At 47.6% G+C, this 25,452-nt stretch overlaps 1 protein-coding gene across 1 annotated transcript; it reads left to right on the forward strand.

The window, feature by feature from the left end:
* On the forward strand, positions 1-25,005 carry LOC309363202 (uncharacterized protein; the record flags this gene model as incomplete). The annotated part of the gene is made up of 9 exons (XM_081899308.1): positions 1-133; positions 1,006-1,038; positions 1,907-2,010; positions 2,834-2,942; positions 3,041-3,138; positions 3,708-4,609; positions 13,240-13,441; positions 13,657-13,846; positions 21,914-25,005. Exons 1-9 carry the CDS (start codon positions 19-21, stop codon positions 25,003-25,005), a joined length of 4,845 nt encoding a protein of 1,614 aa, XP_081755434.1. The 5' UTR covers positions 1-18.
* Positions 25,006-25,452: the final 447 nt, after the last annotated feature.

The following is a 25,452-nucleotide window of genomic DNA, read 5'->3' on the forward strand; positions in this document are numbered from 1 at the left end:
CTTCTTCCTTCCCCCAGTATGGAAGATGGCGCGTCACCAAAAGCAGAACTCGACTTGGAGGAGCTCGAACAGAGAGTCAACTGTTTCTCTGAGAAAAAGGACACCCTGCAGGAAGTGATGTTGCAGTTCAAAGGTGGTCAAAGGTCCCGCTCCCTTTCCCTGCCCTGCTTCCCTCAGTTTTTGAACGTGTAGCGAAATTCTTTTAGGTTCGGGTCGATTTCATTATTAGATATATGGGGGAATAGATCCATAAAAGGACGTGGAAAGTAAGTAACATGCAGTGCCGTAGGAACCAATTTTGTCATGTTCTAGTTTGATGCTGCAACTTACAGGGCCAACCTTATGGCCCAAAGATGAGCACTTCTCTATGGTTCCATAGCCTCCCTCCCAGTGCTGCCGGACTGGCGATGTGCTGTGGGAGGTGTCTGGCTTTTCAGGCTCAGGTGTCCATGAGGGTCCAGGCTTTGGCCCTGGTGGTCTGGGAGATCTCCACCTTTGCAGGTCAACTCTGACAGGTGCATAGGACCTCCCACCTATTAGTCACCCGGTGGCAAAAGTTGGCTCGCAGGAGTACAGGGAGATAAAGGTCTGACCCACCGAGCCAAAAATATTCCTTACTCCTGCTGTAGTTGCCCCCTGTGCAAGGCAGAGGGTTCGGCTAGATGAGCTCCAGGTTACCGTTCCACCTCAGGGTGCTATTACGAGGAAATTTTGCGTTGTCTCCGTAACCCAGAAGGAGAGTGGTGCACTGCTGATGAGTGATAGCAGCTTCCTAAAGCAACCCAGTCAGTTCACTGGCGAGCTACACCCGTTCTCTGCACTCTCGCAGCCTCAGTTTTCCCATCTGTAAACTGGGAATAAGGTGGCCTATTTCACAAGAGGCTTTTGTGAGAGTCGGACAGTTACATTCCCAAATGTTATGGGCTGGGTGAACTGCTGATACATCCCTGTGAATTCTCGGGATTATAAAATATTCTCTTCCTTGCTTTGTTTCTTCCTACCCAGAGACTTTACGGATGGAGCTGGAGGGTGACACAGGTACGTCTCAGAGTGCATGATGGAGAGGCACTAAAACAAGACTGGTCAAAAGGAGGAGCAATAGGCACACCTGGGCCTCCAGGACGGGTCCACCAGCCACATATTGTGGCTGCCCCAGAGCTTGACCATCACTGCCACCTGGTTTTTGCGTTACAGGGCAGGTAGCAGGAAATGATGGTTTATTGAGCGCATGATGCAGCCACCTTGCCGAAGCCAAGTAGGTCGGTGCCTGGGATGGGAGACTGCTAAGGAGTCCCATGTACACTGCCTTAAGTCCCATGATTAAAGTGGAGGGGAAAGTCATTACAGTCATACCTCGTGTTGCGTTAGGTTCATGTTGCATCTTTTCGGCTTTTGCGGCAAACTCAGAAGTGTATACTTCCAGGGTTTGCTGTGTGTGCGCATGCAGAAGCATTCTGCGTGCTTTGTGCATGCGCAGAAGTGTTCTGCTCGCTTCACACATGCGCAGAACCGCTCTTTTGCGCTGCGTGCGTGCACAGAGGCAGCGCTCTAGTTACGGACTTTTTGGGTGTGAATGGCACCCCGGAACAGATCGAGTCCGTAACTAGAGGCCTTGGGTTAAGTACTTAATTTGTTCCGGAGGTCCGTTCTTAACCTGAAACTGTTCTTAACCTGAAGCACTACTTTAGCTAATAGGGCCTCTTGCTGCTGCCGCACTGCCAGAGCACGATTTCTGTTCTCATCCTGAAGCAAAGTTCTTAACCCGAGGTAGTATTTCTGGGTTAGCGGAGTCTGTAACCTGAAGCATATGTAATCTGAGGTACCACTGTATATAGATGTAGCAAACTAACTAACTAAAGATGTCATTTGCCTGATGTTTCCCATGTTGTGCTTTCCATCTTGACAGGCTTCAGAATAATATCCATGTTTCAGTCCAGAGCAACGCCTCCTCACGACGATCAGCCAGTGGAGACTCTCAGAGAAGGTTTATGTGCAGCCGAAGGAACTCAGGTATGTAGGTGCAGAGATACCCAGGACACAAAATGGCCATGTTTCTGGAAGGAAGCCAAAGAACTAATCATGCTACTGAATGCTGCTCTTCTCAGCTGTTACCGTACAGCACTCATTTCTTGCCACATTCTTCCTTTAGTGTAATGAGGGCTAGAACCTTGATTGTGGGAATGTTAAGAAGAGCCTGCCAGATCTGGCCAATGGCCCGTCTGGCCTGGCATCCACTAGCTCTCATGGTGGCGAACCAGAAGCCTATGGGAAGCCCAAAAGAGGGTCCTAAGTGCAGCTGCAGCTGCCCCACTGGTAATTCTGTTTTCAGTTAGGCAATAAAACACAAGCTGCTAGATTATCCATGTGCACAAACAGCAGTGTGCATGGCTCATTTGGCACGGGTTCAAATTAAAGACTGCTAGCGCATGCTCGAGATCTAGAGCGGGGAAGCTGCTGGACTACAACTCCCACTGTCCTTGACCATTGACCAGACTAGCTGAGGCTGATGGGAACTGGAGTCCGTCAACATCTGAAGGGCAATGGGTCCCCCATCCTTGACCAATGGGCTCTGCGTCTGATAGTAGATTAGAATCGGGGTCTCTTCCGTCTTCGTTCCAAAACTCCAGCCACAGCACCATGTTGAAACTCACATAGTGCCCCAATGTATGAAAGGAATAACTTAGGAACTCCAATATACCCATTTGTGTACCAGTTACTAGATTCCAAATTGCACATCTGATGGATAAGAAAATCCTGTGTGCATAGCCCACGAAGCTTCTGCTTTTACTTCTCTGACTGTATCTTTCAGAAAGCATGAAACCCTTTTTTCCAGGGTCTTCTGGTCTTGGATCAGGTACCTGAACACCTTAGCATCAAACAGTGGACTTCCAAGGAACCCAGGAAGAGACCATTGAGCAGAGGCCTAGGGGAACACAGGGAAGGTGAATTGGACTTAGCTATATGTTTCTCTCACTCTGGAAATTACCTCTTGGGTCCCACCAACAGAAACTTTTGTAATGTTTGCCTTTTGTCCCAGCAGGGAACGGGATGAAAAGCGAGGGCGAGATCAAGGTCTTTCAGCGGAAGGACCAGACACAAAGGGAGCAGACTGTGACTTCGCCAGGCGAATGCCACAAGGTTGTTCTGAATAATCTCTTTCTTTCTTTTTAATCAGTTTTTTTAGCATATCATTTTCAACGATTATTAAACATACTTTTATATCTTATACGTTTTTTTTTTTACTTCCATCAATCACATCTTAAAATTTTCTAATCCTTTTCACTTAATTTACATTTCTTACTTCCACTATTGCATTTAAATATCATAGCTAATATCACCAGTGTGGTGTAGTGGCTAAGAGCAGTAGACACATAATCTGGTGAACCGGGTTCGCGTCTCTGCTCCTCCACATGCAGCTGCTGGGTGACCTTGGGCCAGTCACACTTCTCTGAAGTCTCTCAGCCCCACTCACCTCACAGAGTGTTTGTTGTGGGGGAGGAAGGGAAAGGAGACTCCTTAGGGTAGCGATAAAGCGGGATATCAAATCCAAACTCCTCCTCCTCTTCTTCTCCTCTTCTTTGCAATATTTCATATATTCCTCCTTACAAAACTTCTTATAGTCCTACTAGAGTAATTTGTTGATTACAGTTGCTCTTCGAATAATTTGTATATTTCTTCCAATCTTCCGTGAATCTCTGGTCCCGCAGGTTTCGAATCCTTCCTGTCATCTCGTCCTGAAGAATCTCAAAAGGGAAGAGCCAATCGCAACCGAGTGCAGGTTTGGGAATAACGTGCCAGGATTCCAAGGCCATCCAAGCCACCCGGAAACCGGAGGACCCCAAGCCCTGCTGGAGAAGAAGCCCCACGAATGCCCGGCCTGCGAGAAAAGCTTCCACCGGTTTTCCACCCTGGTTACCCACCAGTGCATCCACACCGGGGAGAGACCTTACCAGTGCCGCCAGTGTGGCAAGAGCTTCAGCCAGAGCTCCAACCTTTTCCGGCACCAGAAAATCCACACGGGCGAGAGGCTCCACAGCTGCCCCGAGTGCGGGAAGCGCTTCTGCTTTGCCTCGGACGTTGCCAAACACCAGAAAGTCCACCAGGCGGGGAGGTCCCTGACGTGCTCTGTGTGTGGTAGAGGTTTCAGGGGCTGCACGGCCCTCGCCCGGCACCAGCGGACTCACTCGAGCGCCAGGCCTTACGAGTGCCCCGACTGCGGCAAAAGCTTCCGGTTTAATTGCTTCCTGCTGGCTCACCGGAGGACGCACACCGGAGAGAAACCGCATAGATGTGCTTCGTGCGGGAAAAGCTTCGGCTCACGCTCGGCCCTCTATGCTCACCGCCGGGTCCATACGGACGAGAAGCCCTTTAAGTTTCCGGACTGCGGGAAGGGCTTTGGCCAGAATTTGACCCTGAAGACGCACCAGAGAGTTCATATGAACGAGAAGCCCTACCGGTGCTCAGACTGTGGGAAAGGCTTCGGCCAGCACTCCACCCTTCTGAAACACTGGATAATCCACACCGGGTATAAGCCTCACCCGTGTGGCGAATGCGGCAAGAGCTTCAATCGCAGCTCCGCCCTTTTGCCCTGTGTTGTGGCTTCCAACAAGTATACAGTGGTACCTCGGGTTAAGTACTTAATTCGTTCCGGAGGTCCGTACTTAACCTGAAACTGTTCTTAACCTGAAGCACCACTTTAGCTAATGGGGCCTCCTGCTGCCGCCGCGCCGCCAGAGCACGATTTCTGTTCTCATCCTGAAGCAAAGTTCTTAACCCGAGGTACTATTTCTGCGTTAGCGGAGTCTGTAATCTGAAGCGTATGTAACCTGAAGCGTATGTAACCCGAGGTACCACTGTAAAAGCATAATAAAACATCAAACATTGACAACGTCCCTTCACCGGGCTGCCTTCAGAGGGTTCCACAGGGTGGGTGCCACTACCGAGAAGGCCCTCTGCCTGTACAAGCACTTAGAGTAGCCTGAATGGTTAGAGCGTGGCACTGATAACACCAAGGTTGCAGGTTTGATTCCCGTTTGGGACAGCTGCATATTTCTGCATTGCAGAACTTTGGAATAGAGGGCCCCTTCCAGCTGGATGATTCTACGACTCCTGCTCTTGGAGGTACATGGGGACAGCTTAAGCCTGAAAAACTGTTTTCATTTGGGCTGCGTGGGGGCATTTAAAAAATTAATAATTGGGAGGAGTGGCTTGGTAGGTTTGCAAGCTGCTGGGAACTGGTGCCTCTGCAGAGTGGGTGATATAGGAAGAGGGAAACCGCCCCCCAATATACACACTAATTGTGGATACTAGTGCCTGTGAGGCTGGAAAGGCAGAAAGCTGGAGCTGAACACTAGGTGGCGCCAGAGCCAGTGTCCAGCAGAGCCAACGACTTGTGTCCCCATCCTCCTTCCTGCTGATTTCTCAAAGGGGGAAACAGGCTAGGAGGAGGGAGCTGACAGGCAGTTCTACCACCTGGGCTAGCTATCAGGAAGACAAGCAGAGCTGAAGAAATCAAGACTGTTGTTGGCAGAGCAGTATGATCGCATCTGAGCAGCAGCGCCATACAAAAGTGTTTGCCTTGCTGTCTGCATGAGACTCTTGTCTGCTTCTCCCAATAACGTTTTGAAAAATAATAATGGTTAGTCCATACAGTGGTACCTCGGGTTAAGAACTTAATTGTTCTGGAGGTCCGTTCTTAACCTGAAACTGTACTTAACCTGAAGCACCACTTTAGCTAATAGGGCCTGCTGTGCCGCCGCCACACAATTTCTGTTCTCATCCTGAAGCAAAGTTCTTAACCCGAGGTACTATTTCTGGGTTAGCGGAGTCTGTAACCTGAAGCATATGTAACCTGAAGCGTCTGTAACCCAAGGTACCACTATACAGGGATGGAGGAATCTGGTTGTGTTTAAAATAATCTTGTGCGTAATATAAAAAATACAAAGTGAGACATTAAGGAAATCCAAAGGGAAAATATGAAGAACAGAGGATCTGACGAACGGATTATTAAAAATGCGTGAGGCAAACGGTGGAAGTCTTTTTTTAAAAACCAACACTTTATTTAAGGTAGATAAGGACAAGATGAAATTATACAATTGAATATAAATATAGATGGGAAACGGCTATGTATAGTGAATACTTATCCACTTTAAAAAAATTTCACCTATGATCGTTTTCTTTTACCTCTTTATTTTTTCTTTGTTCTTTTTTCTGATATCTTATCTTTCATTTCACTCCTTTATTGTGAATAGCGTTTTATAGAGATATAAATAACTGTAAATATGGAAAGAGACAAAGTATTCTCTATTTTTTCCCCTTGGTTATATGTATTTTCTTTTTCTTTTTTTTCTTTTTTAATTTTTTTTTATTTTCAATGCGGAATCATAACAAAAATTACAAACATTGCAAACATTTCTTTTTCTTTTGTATCTTCTTTTGTTGTAAATATGTATGTTTTCTAATTTGTACTTAATAAAAATTTGAAAAACCAAAACCAAAAACCTGAAGCGTCTGTAACCCGAGGTACCACTGTATTTGGATTTATGTTCCTTTTGCCCCGGGCCTCTTGCAGCAACGCCAAGGTGTCTCTGCGCATGCATGCGTGGGCTTCTTCCCTCCCTCTTGTCTGTGATGCTCCCCAGAGAGAGGATGCACAGAGAGGCAGGCGCACAAAGAATCTCAGCAGCTGCAAAAAAAAGCTCTGCCGGAAAGGTGGTATATACTGTAAATCTCTTAAGTAGAGAACACATTTCAAAAGCCACCTTCTGGCTGCTTTCTGCTCACACGGAAAACTGGAGGCGCATTTACCTCTTGCGTGTATATTGGTCGGTAGAGCATGCGACTCTTAATCTCAAGGTTGTGGGTTCAAACCCCACGTAGGCCAAAAATGTTCCTGCATTTCAGGGGGTTGGACAAGATGACCCCCAGGGTCCCTTCTAGAATTCTACAATTCTAACTCTCATTTCATGTCTGGAGCAGGACACGTTGCTGATTCGGCTTGCAGAGCTACAATTCCCAGAGTGGGAATACAAGAAAGAATGATCTTGTGATTTCTGGATTTTAAGATTGAAAGAATACTGGTTTATAGGATATAATAGTAGTAGTAGTAGAAGAAGAAGAAGTAGTAGAAGAAGAATGCTTGGACCTTAAGGGATGACTATCATGTAGCTGCAGGACAGAGAGTCTGAATTCCTTTAATTTTACCTTCTTTATCTTTCTTTCTTTCTTTCTTTTCCTTTCCTCTCACTTTTTCTTCTGGTTTCTCCTTTCCTTTCCTTCCTTCTGACTTTTCTCTTTTAGACTAAGTAGCTGTTTTATCTCAGTATATTATAAAAAGGATACTTTGTAATGGGTATGTATCTTTTGTATATCTTTGAATAAGTATCACTTTATTTATTTTTTAAAGCAAGCCTGCATTCTTGGGAAAGGAATGTAGCTCAGATAGCGAACATTTGCTCTGCATGCAGAAGTTCCCAGATTCCATTTTGGACTCAACAATATTCTCTTCCATCAACCAAAGTTAATCCAAATAGTGGAAGCATCACAGCTTATTGTCTCTGCCAAGAGATTCCTGCATTGTTGGTGAATGCTGGGCATTTCTCCTTTGTTATGCACCAATTTGCGGTTTTGGGGCTCATTTCCATTTCGAGCCTGTTTTTTAGGCAAGCAGGAAGGATCCTCAGCAGACAGATCAATAGGGCAAAAGGCTCCTGGAGGGTAGGAAGTTTGAAACCCAAGAGAGAAAGAAACAACAATTGCTGTTCTGGGTCAGTTCTGTTCTAGCCAGATTGTGATGACTAAATTATTTAAATAATAATAATATCCTAACCGTGTAAGGGGTGTGATAGGATGCAAAGGAAAGAAGAGCTCCTGTGTTGTTGTTTAGTCATTTAGTCATGTCCAACTCTTCGTGACCCCATGGACCAGAGCACGCCAGGCACTCCTGTCTTCCACTGCCTCCCGCAGTTTGGTCAAATTCATGCTGGTAGCTTCGAGAACACTGTCCAACCATCTCGTCCTCTGTCGTCCCCTTCTCCTTGTGCCCTCCATCTTTCCCAGCAGCAGGGTCTTTTCCAGGGAGTCTTCTCTTCTCATGAGGTGGCCAAAGTATTAGATCCTCAGCTTCAGGATCTGTCCTTCCAGTGAGCACTCAGGGCTGATTTCCTCAAGAATGGATGCATTTGATCTTCTTGCAGTCCATGGGACTCTCACGAGTCTCCTCCAGCACCATAATTCAAAAGTATCCATTCTTCGGCGATCAGCCTTCTTTATGGTCCAGCTCTCACTTCCATACATCACTACTGGGAAAACTATAGCTTTAACTATACGGACCTTTGTCAGCAAGGTGATGTCTCTGCTTTTTAAGATGCTGTCAAGTTTTTTCATTGCTTTTCTCCCAAGAAGCAGGCGTCTTTTAATTTCGTGGCTGCTGTCACCATCTGCAGTGATCATGGAGCCCAAGAAAGTCAAATCTCTCACTGCCTCCATTTCTTCCCCTTCTATTTGCCAGGAGGTGAAGGGACCAGTGGCCATCACCAGCTCCTGTACCTTTTAACAATTGCGGAGAAGAGTGACTTTTCACCTCTGCAACTTTCTCTGCTCTCCCTGCCATATCTACACAGATATAGCTGTGCTGTCTGTCAACCTTTGCATCTGGCCACTTGTGAGATCAGGGTTCAAATCCCCCACTCAGCCATGATGCTCGCTAGTTGCACCCTGGGCCAGTCACTCAGTCTCAGCCCAACCCACCTCACAGGGTTGTTGTGAGGATAAAACAAAGTAGGGGGTGAACGATGTACACCGGCTTGGAGGGGAAAGGTAAGATATAAATGCAAACAATCAGAGTTGCCATCTCTCCAGCATTGTGCTGTCCTAGTGAGTCGGGACAGACTTGACTGTGTCACCAGGAAGTTTGTTATTTGAAAAAAAATGCAAACTGGCCCAACAACTTATCGTCAGAACCGATTAACAGGTTCTATTATTTGTGGATTCAAGTGCACTTCCATCAGATGCATGAGGAAGCTCATCTGATGCCTCTGTCTGAAATCCAAGGAGGCAAATACTAGCCAATGCAAACTTAAAGGTAAAGGGACCCCTGACCATTAGGTCCAGTCGCGGACGACTCGGGGGTTGCGGCGCTCATCTCGCTTTATTGGCCTAGGGAGCCGGCGTACAGCTTCCGGGTCATGTGGCCAGCATGACTAAGCTGCTTCTGGCGAACCAGAGCAGCGCGCGGAAATGCCGTTTACCTTCCCACCGGAGTGGTACCTATTTATCTACTTGCACTGGTGTGCTTTCGAACTGCTAGGTTGGCAGGAGCAGGGACCGAGCAACGGGAGCTCACCCCGTTGCAGGGATTCGGACTGCCGACCACCTGATCGGCAAGCCCTAGGCTCTGTGGTTTAACCCACAGCGCCACCCTTAATGCAAACTTATGCCACAGCAAACTGGGTCATCTTCCAGGCGCCACAAGGCTAGTTGGCTACCTCTTCCACCTCTACGGAAGCTCTCGCTCGGTGTGCATGTCGTGGGAAAACACAACAGAAACCTATAATACGATGACTTGCAATGGCATGTCCAGCCATTGATGAAAAGTGCTCATCAGTGATGAAGCGATTACGCCTGTGTTTGCATGTTTTCAGGGGTCTGTAAACCCAGCCTGGTGAGGAATGGTTGAGGGAGTTGGGAACGTTTAGCCCGGAAAAGAGGAGATGTGATAGCCATCTTCAAATATCTCAGGGGCTGGCAGGTGGAGCATGCTTGTTTTCTCCTGCCCCAGAGGGTAGGACTCAAGCCAACGGCATCAAGTTACAAGAAAGGCGATTCAGACTAAACATCAGGAAGTACTTTTTGAGTGCTGTTCGACATTGACAGACACCTTAGCAGGTGGCCAACTCTCCTTCATTAGAGACTTTTAAGCAGAGGATGGATGGCCATCTGTCATGGATGCTCTAGTGGAGATTCCTGCATTACAGGAGGTAATAATAATAATAATAATAATAATAATAATAATAATAATAATAATAATAATAATTTATTATTTATACCCCTCCCATCTGGCTGGGTTTCAACAGAATATTAAAATACAATAATCTATTCAACATTAAAAGCTTTCCTAAACAGGGCTGCCTTCAGATGTATGGTAGTTGTTTTTCTCTTTGACATCTGGTGGGAGGGCGTTCCACAGGGCGGGCGCCACCACCGAGAAGGCCCTCTGCCTGGTTCCCTGTAACTTGGCTTCTCGCAGGGAGGGAACTGCCAGAAGGCCCTCGTCGCTAGACCTCAGGATCCAGGAAGAACAATGTGGGTTGGACTGGATGACCCTTGGGGTCCCTTCGGACTGAACAATACTGTGATTCTGTGTTATTTCCTACATTGGACTTGGAGGCAAGTGGTGGTTTCTTTTGCCACCAGAGGTCTCTGCTGACCCCTGAGGCAGGGGCTGCCGCTTCTACAGCCGGCCTCCCCCCCCCCCGTTGTGGGGCAGAGCTTTTAAAGAACTATAGATGCCTCTGACCCATATTGCGGCCAGGCGTCTCGCTGCTGCTCTTTCTCCTGGTTCCAGCTGGATTTCGATCTTCTTTCTGAACAGAGGAAGATTTGCTCTCTGGACCCCTTACCTACTGCGATGGGAGACAGCAGAAGTTAAAGGTGCGGGAAAGGGACTCTCCTGTCGCCTGCAGTTCCCAGGTAAAATGAATCCAGGAGATACATGGCCGGGGGGGGGCTGCGAAAGAGAGGCGGGAGAGGGGGGATCTTCGGATCGGACCGCGGGCAGCAACGGGGTAGGGAGGTAGTAGCGAGCAGTGGTTATTGTTTTGTTGTTTTGGTTTTAACGATTCGTTTCTGCTCTGGCCTGAAGCGCCCCGGGATCTTCCGAGGAAGGACGGCAGAAAAATCAAATCAATAAAGCCACTTCCGGGCATGCCCCAGGAGGTGGGGTTGCGGGCATCACGCCCTCCCCACGTGCGCGGGGGCTGCGTCCAGCCCCCGCGAGAGCAGGGGAATCCCGGCCGTCCACGCCTCCCGGCCAGCCAATCGGCTGGCCGGGGGGGCGTGGCCTGACCTATTTAGGGCCGGAGCGGAGAGGGCTCGCCCTCTCTTCTCCGGCTAGCCACCCGGTTTTGCCTACCTGCGATCGCCTCAGGAAGCCTTCGGAGTGCTCTTGTTGCCGCGTGGAGCGTCGCAGGATCATCCAGAGCGCCTGTTGTTCACCTTTTGGAGAACCACCTCGGCAATCAAGCCTCCGCAAAGCGGTTACTGCCGCTTATTTCTTGAGCTGCTTGCCTTTTTGAGCTGAAATCACCGCCGGGGAATTCTTTTCCCCTTCCGCTTGCGTGCTCCGCGAAGCGGTTACTGCCGCTTGCCTTTTTGAGCTGAAATCACCGCCGGGGGAACTCTTTTCCCCTTCCCGCTTGCGTGCTCCGTTGCATCGCAAGCCTAAAAGAGAGCTGAAATCTCCAGGAGTTCTTTGGGGGGGCTTATGCTCGTAGGTCGCCGGCAGTTGGAGGAAGGATCACGCATTGCTGCAGCACGGTTACCTGAGGGGCTCCCTTCCTCCAACCTTCTCCTTCTCCCCGGCCACGCTGCTCGGCGGTGATTACCATTCCGGACGGCAGGACTGACCGCCAGCGCGACTGAGAGGGACAGGTTTCTGCGTGTCTCGACGTTCAGCGCCCCCCCCTTCTTGTTGGTAAAGTATTAAACCGTTGCGGCTGCTTCCGGGGCGGCTTGAAACGCCGGTGGGGGGAGGGGGTCAGTTTAGCTCACGGTCTCAGCCAGATATTCCGGCTCTCAGTGCCCCCCTTTCTCAGTTGCGGCTTGGGTAACAGCGCTTGCCTGGACTTTCCGAGATTTCTGTTCAGCAGCGGCTCCGTTGCCTAGCAACCAGCTGGTCCCGGACGCCATTTTAATTGGGCCACGTGGCTTCCGTCGCGGCCGCCATCTTAGGATAGGCAGCCACCGCTGGGAACGCTTCCTGTGTTATCCTTCGGTAAATTGCCTGCTGCGCTTATAATTCACCACGCTATTTAAACGAGCATAAGGAGTTAATTTAAGGGCTTCATTGTTTCAATTTACAGCCTCAATAGCCCTCCACCAGTTAGTTAGAATTTGAATAACTGCGCTTTCTTTGTGTGGGTGTTGCCTGGTTTTTGTTCAACGGTGGTCGGCACGGTCGCCTAGTGACCAGCTAGTCCCGGTCGCCATTTTGTTTGGCCACGTGGCTTCTGTTACTGCCGCCATCTTAAGATAGGCAGTCACCCGTGGGACAACTGTGATCCTGGTTTTATAAAGGCTTAAGCGTTCTTTGGTGTTTACTCATTGGATATAGTTGACTGACTGTTTTAAGCAAAGTGCTGGATTTAGTTAACTCATTTGGGCTGGCATTTAATTAGGGGCTGAATCTAATTGAGTAATTTAGGGTGCTCTAATTAATTTGACAAAAGCGTCTGGTCGCAGTTCTAGTGCTGCCTCTGCATCATTACTTTGTATTACTTGTTGATATTCTTTTCCTCACTTTATTTTACTTTGCGGCTGCTGCATCTTAAATATATTATAATTGGTTTAGAGGTGTATGGGGATAGGGTAATTAGGGAACAATAGGGATAATAAATAAATAAATAAATAAAAATATAATTAAATAAATAATTACATTTTAATAATATATATAAAATAAATAAATAATAAATAAATAAATAATAAATAATTGTTAAGTAAACAATCACACGTAACAGGGAACACTCTGCTTACTGCTGATTCTGGCCTAAGACCTTAGTTTGATTTACTTCCTGCCCTTAAAGCAGGACTGCTTTGTTTCCTTTGGGGCTTTAGGGCACATTGGGACAGTTCCTGCTACCTGACTGCAGCGACCCCCTTGCCTTTTAGAAAGCACTGCAACGCAGTAGAGATAATTAATACTAGAATTACAGGGTTGTGCCGGTGCACGTAATACTGAATTGGTTCGGGTGTAGTTAATTGTCTTCCCTTGAAGTTTCGCCAGTGCAGACAGTGCTGAACTACGCGCATTAGCTGAGCTAAGGGGCCGGTGCTTCATTGACCAAGGTAAGCTACAGCCTAGTTCACATCATGTCTGGCCAAGGAAACCAAGTAAATCCCACTGTATCTGGGGGTCCTAATGGGAATCAGGGTCCTAATGGGAATGGGAATCAGGAGGAACCACAACCCTTTATAATCCCAAGCAACCCTCAAGCCTTGGCAGAGTTTTTCTCCGCTTTCCAGGATTTCTATAGGAACAGGTCTTCGGGACAAGGGGCAGCAGCACCGCCAGCACCAGTGGCAGGTGCACCAGTGGCACCAGTGCTACCGCCAGCAGCACCAATGGCAGCGGTTCCAGCGGTGGCAGTATCGGCGCCAGGAGTATCGCGAGTGTTCACACAGGATTTCATTCCTGATACACAGCTCAACGAGGTGCAGCTTCCCGGTACCTCTGCGGTCGCGGTGGCAGCTCTGAAGGCGGCCAAGGAGACAACACCTCGGCCCAAGAGGAAGACCCGGGCACAGTCGGCCGCCCCGTCCAAGGCAAAAGGGGCCCCGAAGGGGGGCAAAAAGGGTAAGGCTTGTGTGCATTGTCCAGGGGCGGCTAATCCGCAAAAGGATCCAGGTGTTCCAAGTCTTTTTCAGAACCCGCCACCGCAGGCGGCAGCAGTCGAAGACGCATCAAGTTCGTCTACCGACGAAGAAGCCCCAGAGCCGCAAGCAGCGCAGGCGACCACCGTGCCAGATCCAGCCATACCCGAGGCCCAGCCGGGGAAGAGGAAGGAGAAGAGAAAACACACCTCAAAGAAGAGTAAGAAGAGTAAGCATTCGGACTCAGAGGAGGACTCAGGTACCTCTTCTTCTTCCGATTCAGATAGTGATGTCCCCAGGGAGGAGTACTGGGGTCACGGAATCAAATCAATAAATGAAAAGCGGTTTTGCAAAGGACAAACCAAAGATTGCCCTGAGCATCTCTGCTGCCTTCCTCATTCTCCCAGGATGCTGCCAACTATTATGGGATATGTCATTCATTGCAAAAATAAAAATAGAAATGAGAGATAGCGGGGGTCCACTGATCCATCGCAGGAGAGGGGCTACCTAAAAACAGACCCCTTAATCTCCATCCCCGGCCCAATGGAGTTAACTTTCCTCCACGTGGGTTTTTGTTTGTTTGTTTTAAAGGATTTGGTTGCGTTCGCCTCTTGCCCTAGGGAAGCTTCGCTAGAGGCCTTGATTTCTAACGTGGGAACTCTTGTGGGGCTGCGCTGCGGCGTGGCTCACCTCCGGCGGGACTTTGCACGGGCTCAGAGGCACTCCTGTGATAGTCCAAGCAGAGAACCTTAGTTCGAAATAATATTAAAAAAATTATTGCTTGTACTAAGTTGTGGTGTGAGAAGGAGAACTGTTCCACGGCGCTCCTTGTGAACGGTGTGGCTGAGGTTTGTGAGTTTTTAATTCCTATTTTTCTGCATGCGGCAGAGAGTGCGGGGCGGGACGGGGAAGAAGGGAGACAATAAAATAATAAAAAAAGCGAGAGAATGTAACAGCGACTCGATGCAGGTTAAGCGAAAACTCTGCAGAATTTTGCTAGGATGTTGCCCAATATTCAGCCAGCTTTTAGGCTCTCCAGAACTCCTAGTGGGCCAGATGTTAAGCAAAAGGGTGCAGAAGCTCGAATGATGTTGTAACCACAAGACTAGGATCTAGTCATGAGCTTAACATGGAGTATACCAGGAGATAGTGATCGTAACTGGGTGAAGATTACTAGGTGTTCTGCAGGGTTCAGGTTGCACCTAGGAAAAGGGGCGGGGAGTAATTGTTGGTCCCCTTTTGAAAATAAATCATCCAGCAGTTACCCAGTTTTCGTGTCCCACTTTCCCTTCAAGTAACTCAATGGCCAGATGTTGAGAGCCAGGTTAGTGTCATGGTTCGAGTGCTAGACTAGGATCCTGGAGACCAGAGTTCAGATCCCACTCTGACATTTGAGTTAGCCACTCACACATATGTTAGTCTACCTCACAGGGTTATTGTGATGATAAAATGGAGTGGGGTTTGTTGCATTTATGGTATATAAATGCAATAAATTGATCTGGGATAGCTCAGTTAGTAAAGCAGGAGACTCTTAATCTCAGGGCTGTGGGTTCGTTGGGCAAAAGAGTCTTGTATTGCAGGGGGTCGGACTAGATGACCCTCGTGGTCCCTTCCAAAGCCACACTTCTAGGATATGAATGAAATAAATATCTGTGTGGCCACAGGTTCCTCATCCTTGGGTTAAGAAATAATTGAAGGTCATGGGGCCCGTTATATGTCCAGCTGTCCTTTGTCAACAACAAATTGTGGCTTGCCGATCAGAAGGTCGGCGGTTCGAATCCCCGTGACAGGGTGAGCTCCTGTTGCTCAGTCCCTGCTCCCACCAACCTAGCAGTTCGAAAGCACGTCAAAGTGCAAGTAGATAAATAGGTACTGCTCCGGCGGGAAGGTAAAGGGTGTTTCTGTGCGCTGCTCTGGTTTTGCCAGGAGCGGCTTAGTCATGCTGGCCACATGACCCAGAAAAATAGTCTGCGGACAAATGTTGGCTCCCTTGGCCAATAAAGCGAGATGAGCGCCGCAACCCCAGAGTCATCTGCGACTGGACCTAACAGTTAGGGGTCCCTTTACCCTTTACCCTATATATAGAAATGAGCAAACCAGTGATATTTTAGGGAGCAAGCTAGCAAGCGGGGCCCATTACTTACATCACAGGAACCTACACAACACAAAACACTGTTGCTGTATGTAGGTTTTCTTTTATTTATTTTTTATCTTATATTTTGGAAATGTACATCCAGGTTTTCCCCTTCAGTTCTTTTTGGGGCCCCCAAGAGAGTGGGGCCCTAAGCCATAGCTTGTTTAGCTTATACGTAAATCCGGCACTGGCTGTACCACATTCTGGAATTTTATGCCAGCTTATTTTAGGCTGTTCTGGCTGGTCCTACTTTCCTAGCTGTGGATTTTGGATTCCCCTCCCTTTTCCCTTGTGAACCAACCAGCACATCTTATTTTGCTTTCTATTTATACACCTGGAAGGCTTTGTTTCTGGAGGTGGGATGGAGGCTATGGGTTTCCAAAGGGATGCTTGAGGGAGGCTGGGAACTCCTTTTGAAAGAGAAAGATAGCCTCTCTGACAAAACTGCTCTCCTCCAGAGGCTTCAAATGTAGATTCGTTCCCTTAGAGAGAGGGAGGGGTGGCGGCAGTGTAGCAGCAGTCCCTCGTCCCTTTTCAGGAAGTTAAAATATCCGCTCTGTTCCATATTAAGACCCTCAGCCCTGCTTCAAGACTACGCAGAGACTAGCTGCTTTTGAAGAGAATTGCCAAAGCAGAGTCCAATCAGGCAAATAACCATTGACAGGCTGGGAAGGGGATGTGAAATTCCTGCTAGGCCTGGGGCCTTTGGAAGATAAGACCCCAGGCTTAGCAGAATACTGGGACCCATCTGCATGGTACATTTAAAATAATAGCATATATGACTTTTATTCTCCCAAAGAATTCTGGGAACTGTAGTTTGTTAAGGGTGCTGGAATTGGTTAGGGAACTGCTGTTCCTCTACCAGAGCTAAAGTGGCTTAACAATCAAACCCTCTTCTCAGAGAGCTCTGGGAATTGTAGCTTTGTGAAGAGGGGTCTCTCTCTTCTCGGCACCCTTAGCAAAGTGTGGTTCCCATGGGGTTTTTTTGGGGGGGGGAGCCATGGCTGTTCAGAGTGGTGTGACAGGGCATTAAATTGGTGGTGGAGATGGAGTCCTTGTAGATTGGAATTGCCCGTGGAACAGAACACTGCTGCACTCAGGTTGAAAGCATATCTCGAGGGCATCTCAGGCATGTAGTGCGAGCAAGTTCTATCTCTTAAGATCTAGATGAGGCATAATTTCTTTATCATACACACATACTGCTCTGGGCCCCAAGACCCCCTTGGTTCCTCCTGGCTATAGTTCAGGGGTCAACAACCTTTTTCAGCTGTGGGCCGGTCCACCATCCCTCAGACCATGTGGGGACAACGACTATATTTGAAAAAGAAAATGAACGAATTCCTATGCCCCACAAATAACCCAGAGATGCATTTTAAATAAAAGAACACGTTCTGCTCATGTAAAAACATCAGGCAGGCCCCACAAATAACCCAGAGGTGCATTTTAAATAAAAAGCACACAATCCACTCATGTAAAAAAACACTGATTCCCGGTCCAACCGCGGGCCGGATTGAGAAGGCGATTGGGCCGCCCGGGCCTTAGTTTGCCTACCCCTGCTATAGTTCATGCTGGAATCCCTCTTGCATTGCATGGCACTCATTTTGTTTCTTTAATGTATTTTTATTAATATTTTCTTGATTTACAAAGGTTTGTGCAATGTCTCTCTCTCTCGTAGTTTTTTTTCCCACGTAACACATTTTTTTTACAAATTAGTTTCATTTGTTGAGACATTAGGAAGAATAGGGGGGAAGAGGTGGAAGGGGGGAAAGATGAGTGGGGGTGGGGTCGGGTGTGATGTTTCTGTTTTACTTAATATAGGTGGGGTTTTGTGTCAGCGTTGCTTATGCGGGTTCTCTGCTGTTCACTTGTGTTCCTTTGGTGGTGAGAGAGGTTGGAGTTGGCCTAGGGTGCATGGCACTCTTTAACCTACTTAAGGCTATCATTGGCTACTGCAGCTATTTGCTGTCACCACTGTCCAAAGTATGCCTCTGAATGTCAGTTTCTGGGAACTACAAGTGGAGAGTGCAGCTTTCGCACTCAGGTCCTGCTCGTGGGCTTCCCAGAGGCATGCGTTGCTGGCCACTGTGAGAGCAAGATACAGTGGTACCTCAGGTTACAGACACTTCAGGTTACAGACTCCGCTAACCCAGACATATTACCTCGGGTTAAGAACTTTGCTTCAGGGTGAGAACAGAAATCGTGCTCCGGCAGCGCAGCAGCAGCAGGGGGCCCCATTAGTTAAAGTGTTGCTTCAGGTTAAGAACAGTTTCAGGTTAAGAACGGACCTCCGGAATGAATTAAGTACTTAACCCGAGGTACCACTGTACTGGGCCTTCATCCTGACCCAGCAGGGCTCTTCTTGCATTCTTATTTGAGAGTGAAGCAGGAGAGGGTTTTCTGTTTGTTTCCGATCCAGCAGGATCTCCTGGATGCTGACCAGGGAAGCTTCTACAGAAAAGCCATGCAGGATAGCTACGGCACCATCTTCATGGGTGAGATTATTTCCCCCTGTTCTTTCCAGTTATAAGGTGGGGTTTTGGGGGGTTGTTTTTAAGTATTGCAGACTTAAACGGAGGTGGACTTTGTTTAATTGTTGTGTAAAAGTTTCCTATGAAAGCCATGGAGGTTGCATGTGAGAGAGGCAGAACTAAGGACTCGCTGGGCACTTCTGCATCATGGATGTACAGGCAAGTCCATGCATGTTTACTTGGAAGTAAGTCCCCTTGTGTTCAATGGGACTTACTGCAAAGTAGCTGTGCAAAGGTCTGCAGCCTTAAACTGGCTAATATTAGTTATTATTTCATATTTGGGAATGAAATGTATTACGTATGGGTTGGGAAACACTTCAAAGGAGAAGAGGGGGAAATGTCTCTTCAAATCTTTCAATTGTTTTATTAATGTAAGCCGCCTTGATATATTCGAAGGCAACATATTCATTTCTCCATAGCTGTCAAGTGTCCCTTATTTGAAGGGACACTCCCTTATTCCAGCGCCATGTCCCGCTGCTGTTCCTTATTGATGGATGTCCCTTAAATGTCCCTTAAATTTCAAAGGAAGCAGCTCCTCTCCCTCCCTCCCTCCCTGCCAGCCAGGGAGGAGGGAGGCTCCAACTGTGTCGCTTGGCTGTGTTGCTCACCCAATAAGAAGTCTTAAGAACGACTGGGGGGTGGAGCTTGCACGCCTTGTGTGTGGCTAGTTAATGCAAGCTGAGGGGGGGTTTGAATGCTGGACGCCATTTTGTTGCACATGCTGCTGCAAACTTTGCAGTGCAAAGCCAGGCCGGGGAGCCATCTTAAGTTGAGGCTGCATAGGCCTTGTGGTGCATGTGATTCAGATTCTATTCAGTTGAAACTCTGGTTCCAAAGTTGGTTGGACAGTGTTCTTGAAGCTACCAGCATGAGTTTGACCAGACTGCAGGAGGACAGGAAGACTGGAGTGCCTGGAACAGGTGAGGCTGCACGCCCCTTATTTTGGCTGCTGGTCCTTTATTTTCAAGGCTGCTGGTCCCTTATTTTCAAATCTGTAAGTTGACAGCTATGCATTTCTCCAATCCTAGTTTTTCTAAAAATTAACTAAAAGAATGAGATCTGCCTAGTTAATCAGGGCTACCTTTTTAATCCACTCAAATATTTCTAACCTTTTAAATCCAGTCCATCGACTATAGGAAAAGCAATCACATGTACAGTGCATCCCTTTCATATTTACTCAGAAGCAATGCCCTCCTCTGTGTTCAGTAAGGCTTATTACATAAGGAGTGCAGCCTTAGATGAATGATCTATTTAAACATTTCCACATAACAATACAATACTCCAAAAGGGGGAGAAACAGACTTTGTTATTTAGATTATAAATTCCATGCATGTGTCTTAACAAGCATAACCTAAAAAGAGGCATTGCCCCTTCCCTCTTTTCACAGGATGGAATGCTTCCAATTAGATGGTGCTTGTCACCTGTAGTTTTCACAGGTTTTCTGTTTTTAAAACTACTGCAGAGTGATTGCTTGAACTGCAACCTCCCCCCAGAGAACTCTTGCTGGCTGGGGATTCCGCTTCCAGGCTTTCTTGAAAAAGCAAGCGGGGAAATGAATTCACAACTCATCTGCTTCTTTCTTTCTTTCTTTCTTTCTTTCTCTCTTTCTCTCTCTCTCTTTCTCTCTCTCTCTCTCTCTCTCTCTCTCTCTCTCTCTCTCTCTCTCTCTCTCTCTCTCTCTCTCCTCTTCCTTTCCAAGCCTCTGGACTGTTTGCCTATCTGGAACAAGGGCAGAACACTTGGGCCCCAGATTTCCAGAGCTACCGCCGTGATGCAGATGAAGAGATGATTAAACAATTGCCGGAACAATTGCCAGAGGCAGCAACTTGGTGCAATTCCTACCGGTCTCCTGCGAGCATCCATAGTTCAGATCTATCTGGTCCAGGCAAGGATTGTACTTGGCATCTTCAAGCTTAGGCCTAAAATCACCTTCCAAGCCCCAAATCAGAGGTGGCTAAGTTACCGTGTTCCAGGTGTCGTTGGACTACAGCTCCCATCAGCCTCGGCCAGTGTGTCAGTGATGGAATTTGTAGCCCAACAATCTCTGAAGGGCATCAGGAACTCCTCAAGAAGGACATGAAGGCCACAGACCCTTCCCCCAGCTGCAGAAACTGGTATTCTGAATACCACAACACACATGTGACTGGCTGTAAAGTAACATGACATTATATATAATAAAACTGTAATCGTCATATCAAAAAATTGCAAAGCACAGTTCCTGGTGACAATAAGATATTATATTACTATTAACCTTCTATATGTTATTATTGTCGTAAAGTCCGAGGATAGTCAAGTCCAAAGATTGTCAAGTCCAACGATTACAATGTACAGTTCCTGTTGGCAATGCCATTTCATACTGATCTCTTCCTTTTGCATCGTCCTATGTCTTAAAAGTTTAACAAACAAACTTGCCTTCTGCCTACTCCTATGTCTTGAGAGTGTAACAAACAGAACTACAGTGGTACCTCGGGTTAAGTACTTAATTCGTTCCGGAGGTCTGTTCTTAACCTGAAACTGTTCTTAACCTGAAGCACCACTTTAGCTAATGGGGTCTCCTGCTGCTGCCGCGCCACCGCAACACAATTTCTGTTCTCATCCTGAAGCAAAGTTGTTAACCCGAGTACTATTTCTGGGTTAGCGGAATCTGTAACCTGAAGCGTATGTAACCTGAGGTACCACTGTACTTAGTAACAATAAGGCAGCTGATAATAGACCAGTTCTCAGGATACACCCTTGTTTCGCCCATTGGGCTTCTTCAGCGACAAGGTTTCCAGGAGATTTTTCAGTAGGTTTTTTTCAACCAAAATAGTCCACAGGAACACAGAAGTTGCCAGTCAGAGATGTTCCGTATCAATGATCATTGAAACTAAGCTATATAGGAGCAATCCCTGCAATGGGGCAGGTGCAGGCAATTAGAATTAAATATTCTTAAAGAGACCTAATTGCAATGATACCCAACCGATGGAAATCTAATATGTTAAGTATTCCACATCTTCATTTATATACACTATTACAACTTTATCAAAATTATTCAGTGAGGCTTAATCATCAAAGGATCCCATCTAGCAAATGGTCATTGCAGTCTCCACTTCCTAATGTTGATCGTAAAAGTATAAATTAATCTTAGGAGATTGTAACATCATTAATTACCTAAACACCTGTGTGTTACAAGAAAGGATACCTTCTTTGCAGTAATTCAGACAACACAGGGGTCCAGCTCTGTGGGCCTTCTGGCAGTTCCCTCACTGTGAGGTTACAGGGAATCAGGCAGAGGGCCTTCTGGGTTGTGGCACCCTCCCTGTGGAATGCCCTCGCACCAGATGTCAAGGAAATAAGCAACTGAGCTTTAGAAGACTTCTGAAGGCAGCCCTGTTTAGGGAAGTTTTTAATGTTAGATGTTTTACTGTGCTTAATGTCTATAATTTGTTGGAAGCCACCCAGAGTGGCTGGGGCAACCCAGTCAGATGGCCTGAATAATAATAATAATAATAATAATAATAATAATAATAATAATAATAATAATAATAATAATTTATTTCCCCACCTCCCCCCTGCAACACACATTTTATTTTCATTTCATTTTTCATAGGGACAATGTTCCAGCCTCCTTTTGGTAGCCTCTCCCAAGCCTTCTCAGGGATTTTTCTTTTCCCTTCCTTTGCAGATGATGACCCGATGAGCGAGGAAGAAGATGAAAACGTGAAGAGGGAAGAAGGTCCCAGAGTCACAAAACCACGGGCATCTCTGTTGGGGAAACCCAATGCTGGCTCCATGGGGGAAGAAAACCAGGATAGTGGGAACAATCACTTGCAGGGACAGATGGCCAGTAACAATCCTGCTGACGAAAAAGGCAGAGGCCTTGTTGGTAACGAAAACATCCAGCAAAGCACAGGTGCAGAAGAAAACCAGAACGTATGCTTCAAGTGTGGGAAAAAATATGGCAGGAAGTCAACTCTCAAGAGACACCTAAAACTCCACAGCAGTATGAGACCCTATATATGTCCCAACTGTGGCAAAGGTTTCACTGAGAAATATAAGCTCATTGTCCACACACAAGCGCATACGAAAAAGCGTCGTTTGGGAAGGGAACCCTACGAATGCCCTGAGTGTGGAGAGGACTTCTTTACGAAAGCCTCTTTCAACGAGCATCGGGCGAGCCACACCAATGAGCCAACCTATTCGTGCCCTGAGTGTGGGAAAAGCTACGAGGCAGAGAGACGCCTTGTTCGCCATGTGGCGAAGGCCCACTCGGTAGTGACTCTCTTTGAATGCCCCAGCTGCGGGAAAGGCTTTACGAAAGAGAAAGATCTCGCTCTGCATCGAACAACGATCCACACCGAAGGAAGCTGCTACCAGTGCCATGACCATGGGACAAGCGTCGGAGAGGAATCTCCTCTAATCAAACGGGGAGAACTCCCCGCAATAGAGCGTCCTTGCAGATGCTCAGAATGCAAGGAAGGTTTGAGTGACGACGCCGGTCATTGGAGAACGCATGAAAAGGGGAACCCTCATAAATACCTTCCCCATGAAATCCACTTTGGAAAGAAGCCGCCCCACCCCACAAACAGGGAAAGTGATGCGGAGGAATATAGCCACGAATGCCCCGTGTGTGGGCGATATTTCAAGAATGGGAAATGCTTTGCTAATCACTGGAGGGTGCATGCGAGAGAGCAGCAACGCGGGCAGGCAGGTGCGTTCAGGGAAGAAACCCCACTCACTAGAAATCAGAAAACCCAAGCGGATTTTGAATCCGATGCGTGCTTTGACTGCAGAAAGCCCCTCTGCACCGACTTGACACTGCCTGTGCAGCCCGAAATTGAAATGGAAGATAATCTCTATAAATGCCCCGACTCTGGGGAAATCTTGAGAGACAGCCGACGTTTTGCTAACCATCAGAGAAGAGGACATCGGGAAGACCTTGAGGCAAGAGCGCTGGCAGCTGACCAGCTGGAAACCCCCCGGAAGAAAGGATCCTATAGTTGCTCACGTTGCAAGAGAGTCTACACGACCCACTACAACCTCAGGAGACATCAGAGAATCCACTCGGAATGCAGACCCGCCAAAAGTTCCAGCTGTGAGGAAGGTTTTTCCTGCGCATGGTCCTTCCCGGACAATCGGAAAGGCTGTGTCAAAGGAGAAAGCGGTCTGCACAAATGCTCTTGCTGTGCGAAAGGGTTCAGCGCTAAAAGTGTGCTCCATGGATGCTTGCCACCCACTGTAAAAGCCAAGCCTTACAAATGTCCCATTTGTGGGAAAGCCTTTGCGTACAGATATACTCTCGCTGATCATCAGGAAACCCATGAAGATGAGCAACCCTATCTGCATATATGCTCGTTCTGCAGCCAAGCATTCCGAACCTGGAGCTGCCTCAATAGACATCAGCAGCTGCACATGGGGGAGAAGCGCTACCAATGCGCCGTTTGCGGGAAAGCCTTCGCCTACAGAGACGCCCTCGCTCGTCATCGGGAGACACACACGCAAGGGGCATTCCACAAGTGCACTTTCTGCCCAAAAACCTTTCCAAACAATAATTCTCTCAGTAGACACAGGCTCATCCACTTGAAAACAAGGTCCTACCAGTGCTCTATCTGCCAGAAAGCCTTCGGGACAAAATATTCCCTCCATAGGCACCAGGACATGCATGCCAATGGAAGTCCAGGCAAACTGACCGGTGGCAGGGAAGGTCCTGGCGTAGCTGAAGAGGAAGCTAGCACAACAGAAGAAAATTCCAATGGCTCGCCTGATGGTTCAATGGTCTCTGGGCATGAGGACATCTACAAGGAGAAGGAGAGCTTTGAGAGTGTGGGCAGTATTGCCTGGGACAGCCGCTTGGAGGAAAATTCTGCCAAAGGGTTAGAAGAACATAAGAACACATTTGGAGATGGCTCAGTGCTTCCCGAATACCAAGCTGGACATGCCAACAAAAGTGTCAACCCAGGATGTGATAATTCAATAAACTCTAAGCACCAGGGAGTCCACGCTGAAGGAAATTCACCTGATTGCTCTGGGCCGATGGGCAACTCAGACCTTACTGGACAAGAAGAACCTGTTACTGGTGACCGAACTGTTTCCAGGGATGGCTCCATGCTTGCTCACAATACAGAAGGACATTTCAGCCTGTGGACCAACAATTCGGCCTACTCTGGACTGATTCAGGGAGCCCCTCTAGGAGATAACCCTCCCGAGAGTGTGAGGACCTACGGCTCATTGCTGGCTGAAGAGCAGAGCACCCACTTAGAGGAACACCCTGTTAATGGGTTAGATGGTCAGGATCCCATTGGGGTCAATTCAACTCACTTGAGTCATGAGGGAGTTGTCACGGGCAAAGGAGGACATACGTGCCTTAACTGTGGGAAATCCTACGAGGAGAAATATTCCCTCACTCGACATCAGGTAACCGACACCTCGGCGAGACCTTATCAATGTCAAACCTGTGAGGAGATCTTCCAGGACCCCCAAATGCTAGCAAGGCACCAGCTCACGCATACAGATTTCAAGCCTAATCAGTGCCACGAATGTGGGAAATGCTTCAGAACAAGGTCCTGCATTGAGAGGCATCTGAAGACCCACAGAGAGAGGCCCTACTGCTGTGTTTATTGTGGCAAGAGGGTCACAACAGGCCCAAATCTTCGGTATCACCTCAGGCTTCACACAGGAGAGAGGCCGTATAAGTGTACAGAGTGCGACAAAGATTACCCGAACCCGTGGTCCCTTAAAAAGCATTTGAAGACCCATTTGAAAACAAGCCCCTCCTAGAGCTAGACCAGCTAGATCAGGTTTCTCAACCCAGGGTTGCCATATTTCCAAAAAGTAAAATTCCTGACGTTGCTCAGCTTTTTTTTAGGAAGGCCCCAAAATTGTTGAGCTTCTTTGGGGGACCCCTCCCCCCACAAAATAGTGATTTTAAGCTTTTGGAACTGTTTCCGCTGCTTTTTCCATCGCGTTGCCACACATCCATGGTTTCCCTGACATTTTGCCAATTTGGCAATATCGCCCCCCCCCCACGCCATTTTGTCACCCAAAAACCAGGACGTATCAGTGATTTTCTTGACACGTGGCAAACCTACTTAATATGTTTTCCCAAGAAGTAATGAAATGGGACGATCCTTAATATTGTCTGCTAATGTGGGTCTGTTTTACCTAAGATCAATGGTGCTGAAACACTCCTGTGTCTTCAGGTAACCCAGAATCTCTATACTGTAT

This window comes from Podarcis melisellensis (genome assembly GCF_964234715.1).
Source record: "Podarcis melisellensis genome assembly, chromosome: 2".
NCBI lineage: Eukaryota > Metazoa > Chordata > Lepidosauria > Squamata > Lacertidae > Podarcis > Podarcis melisellensis.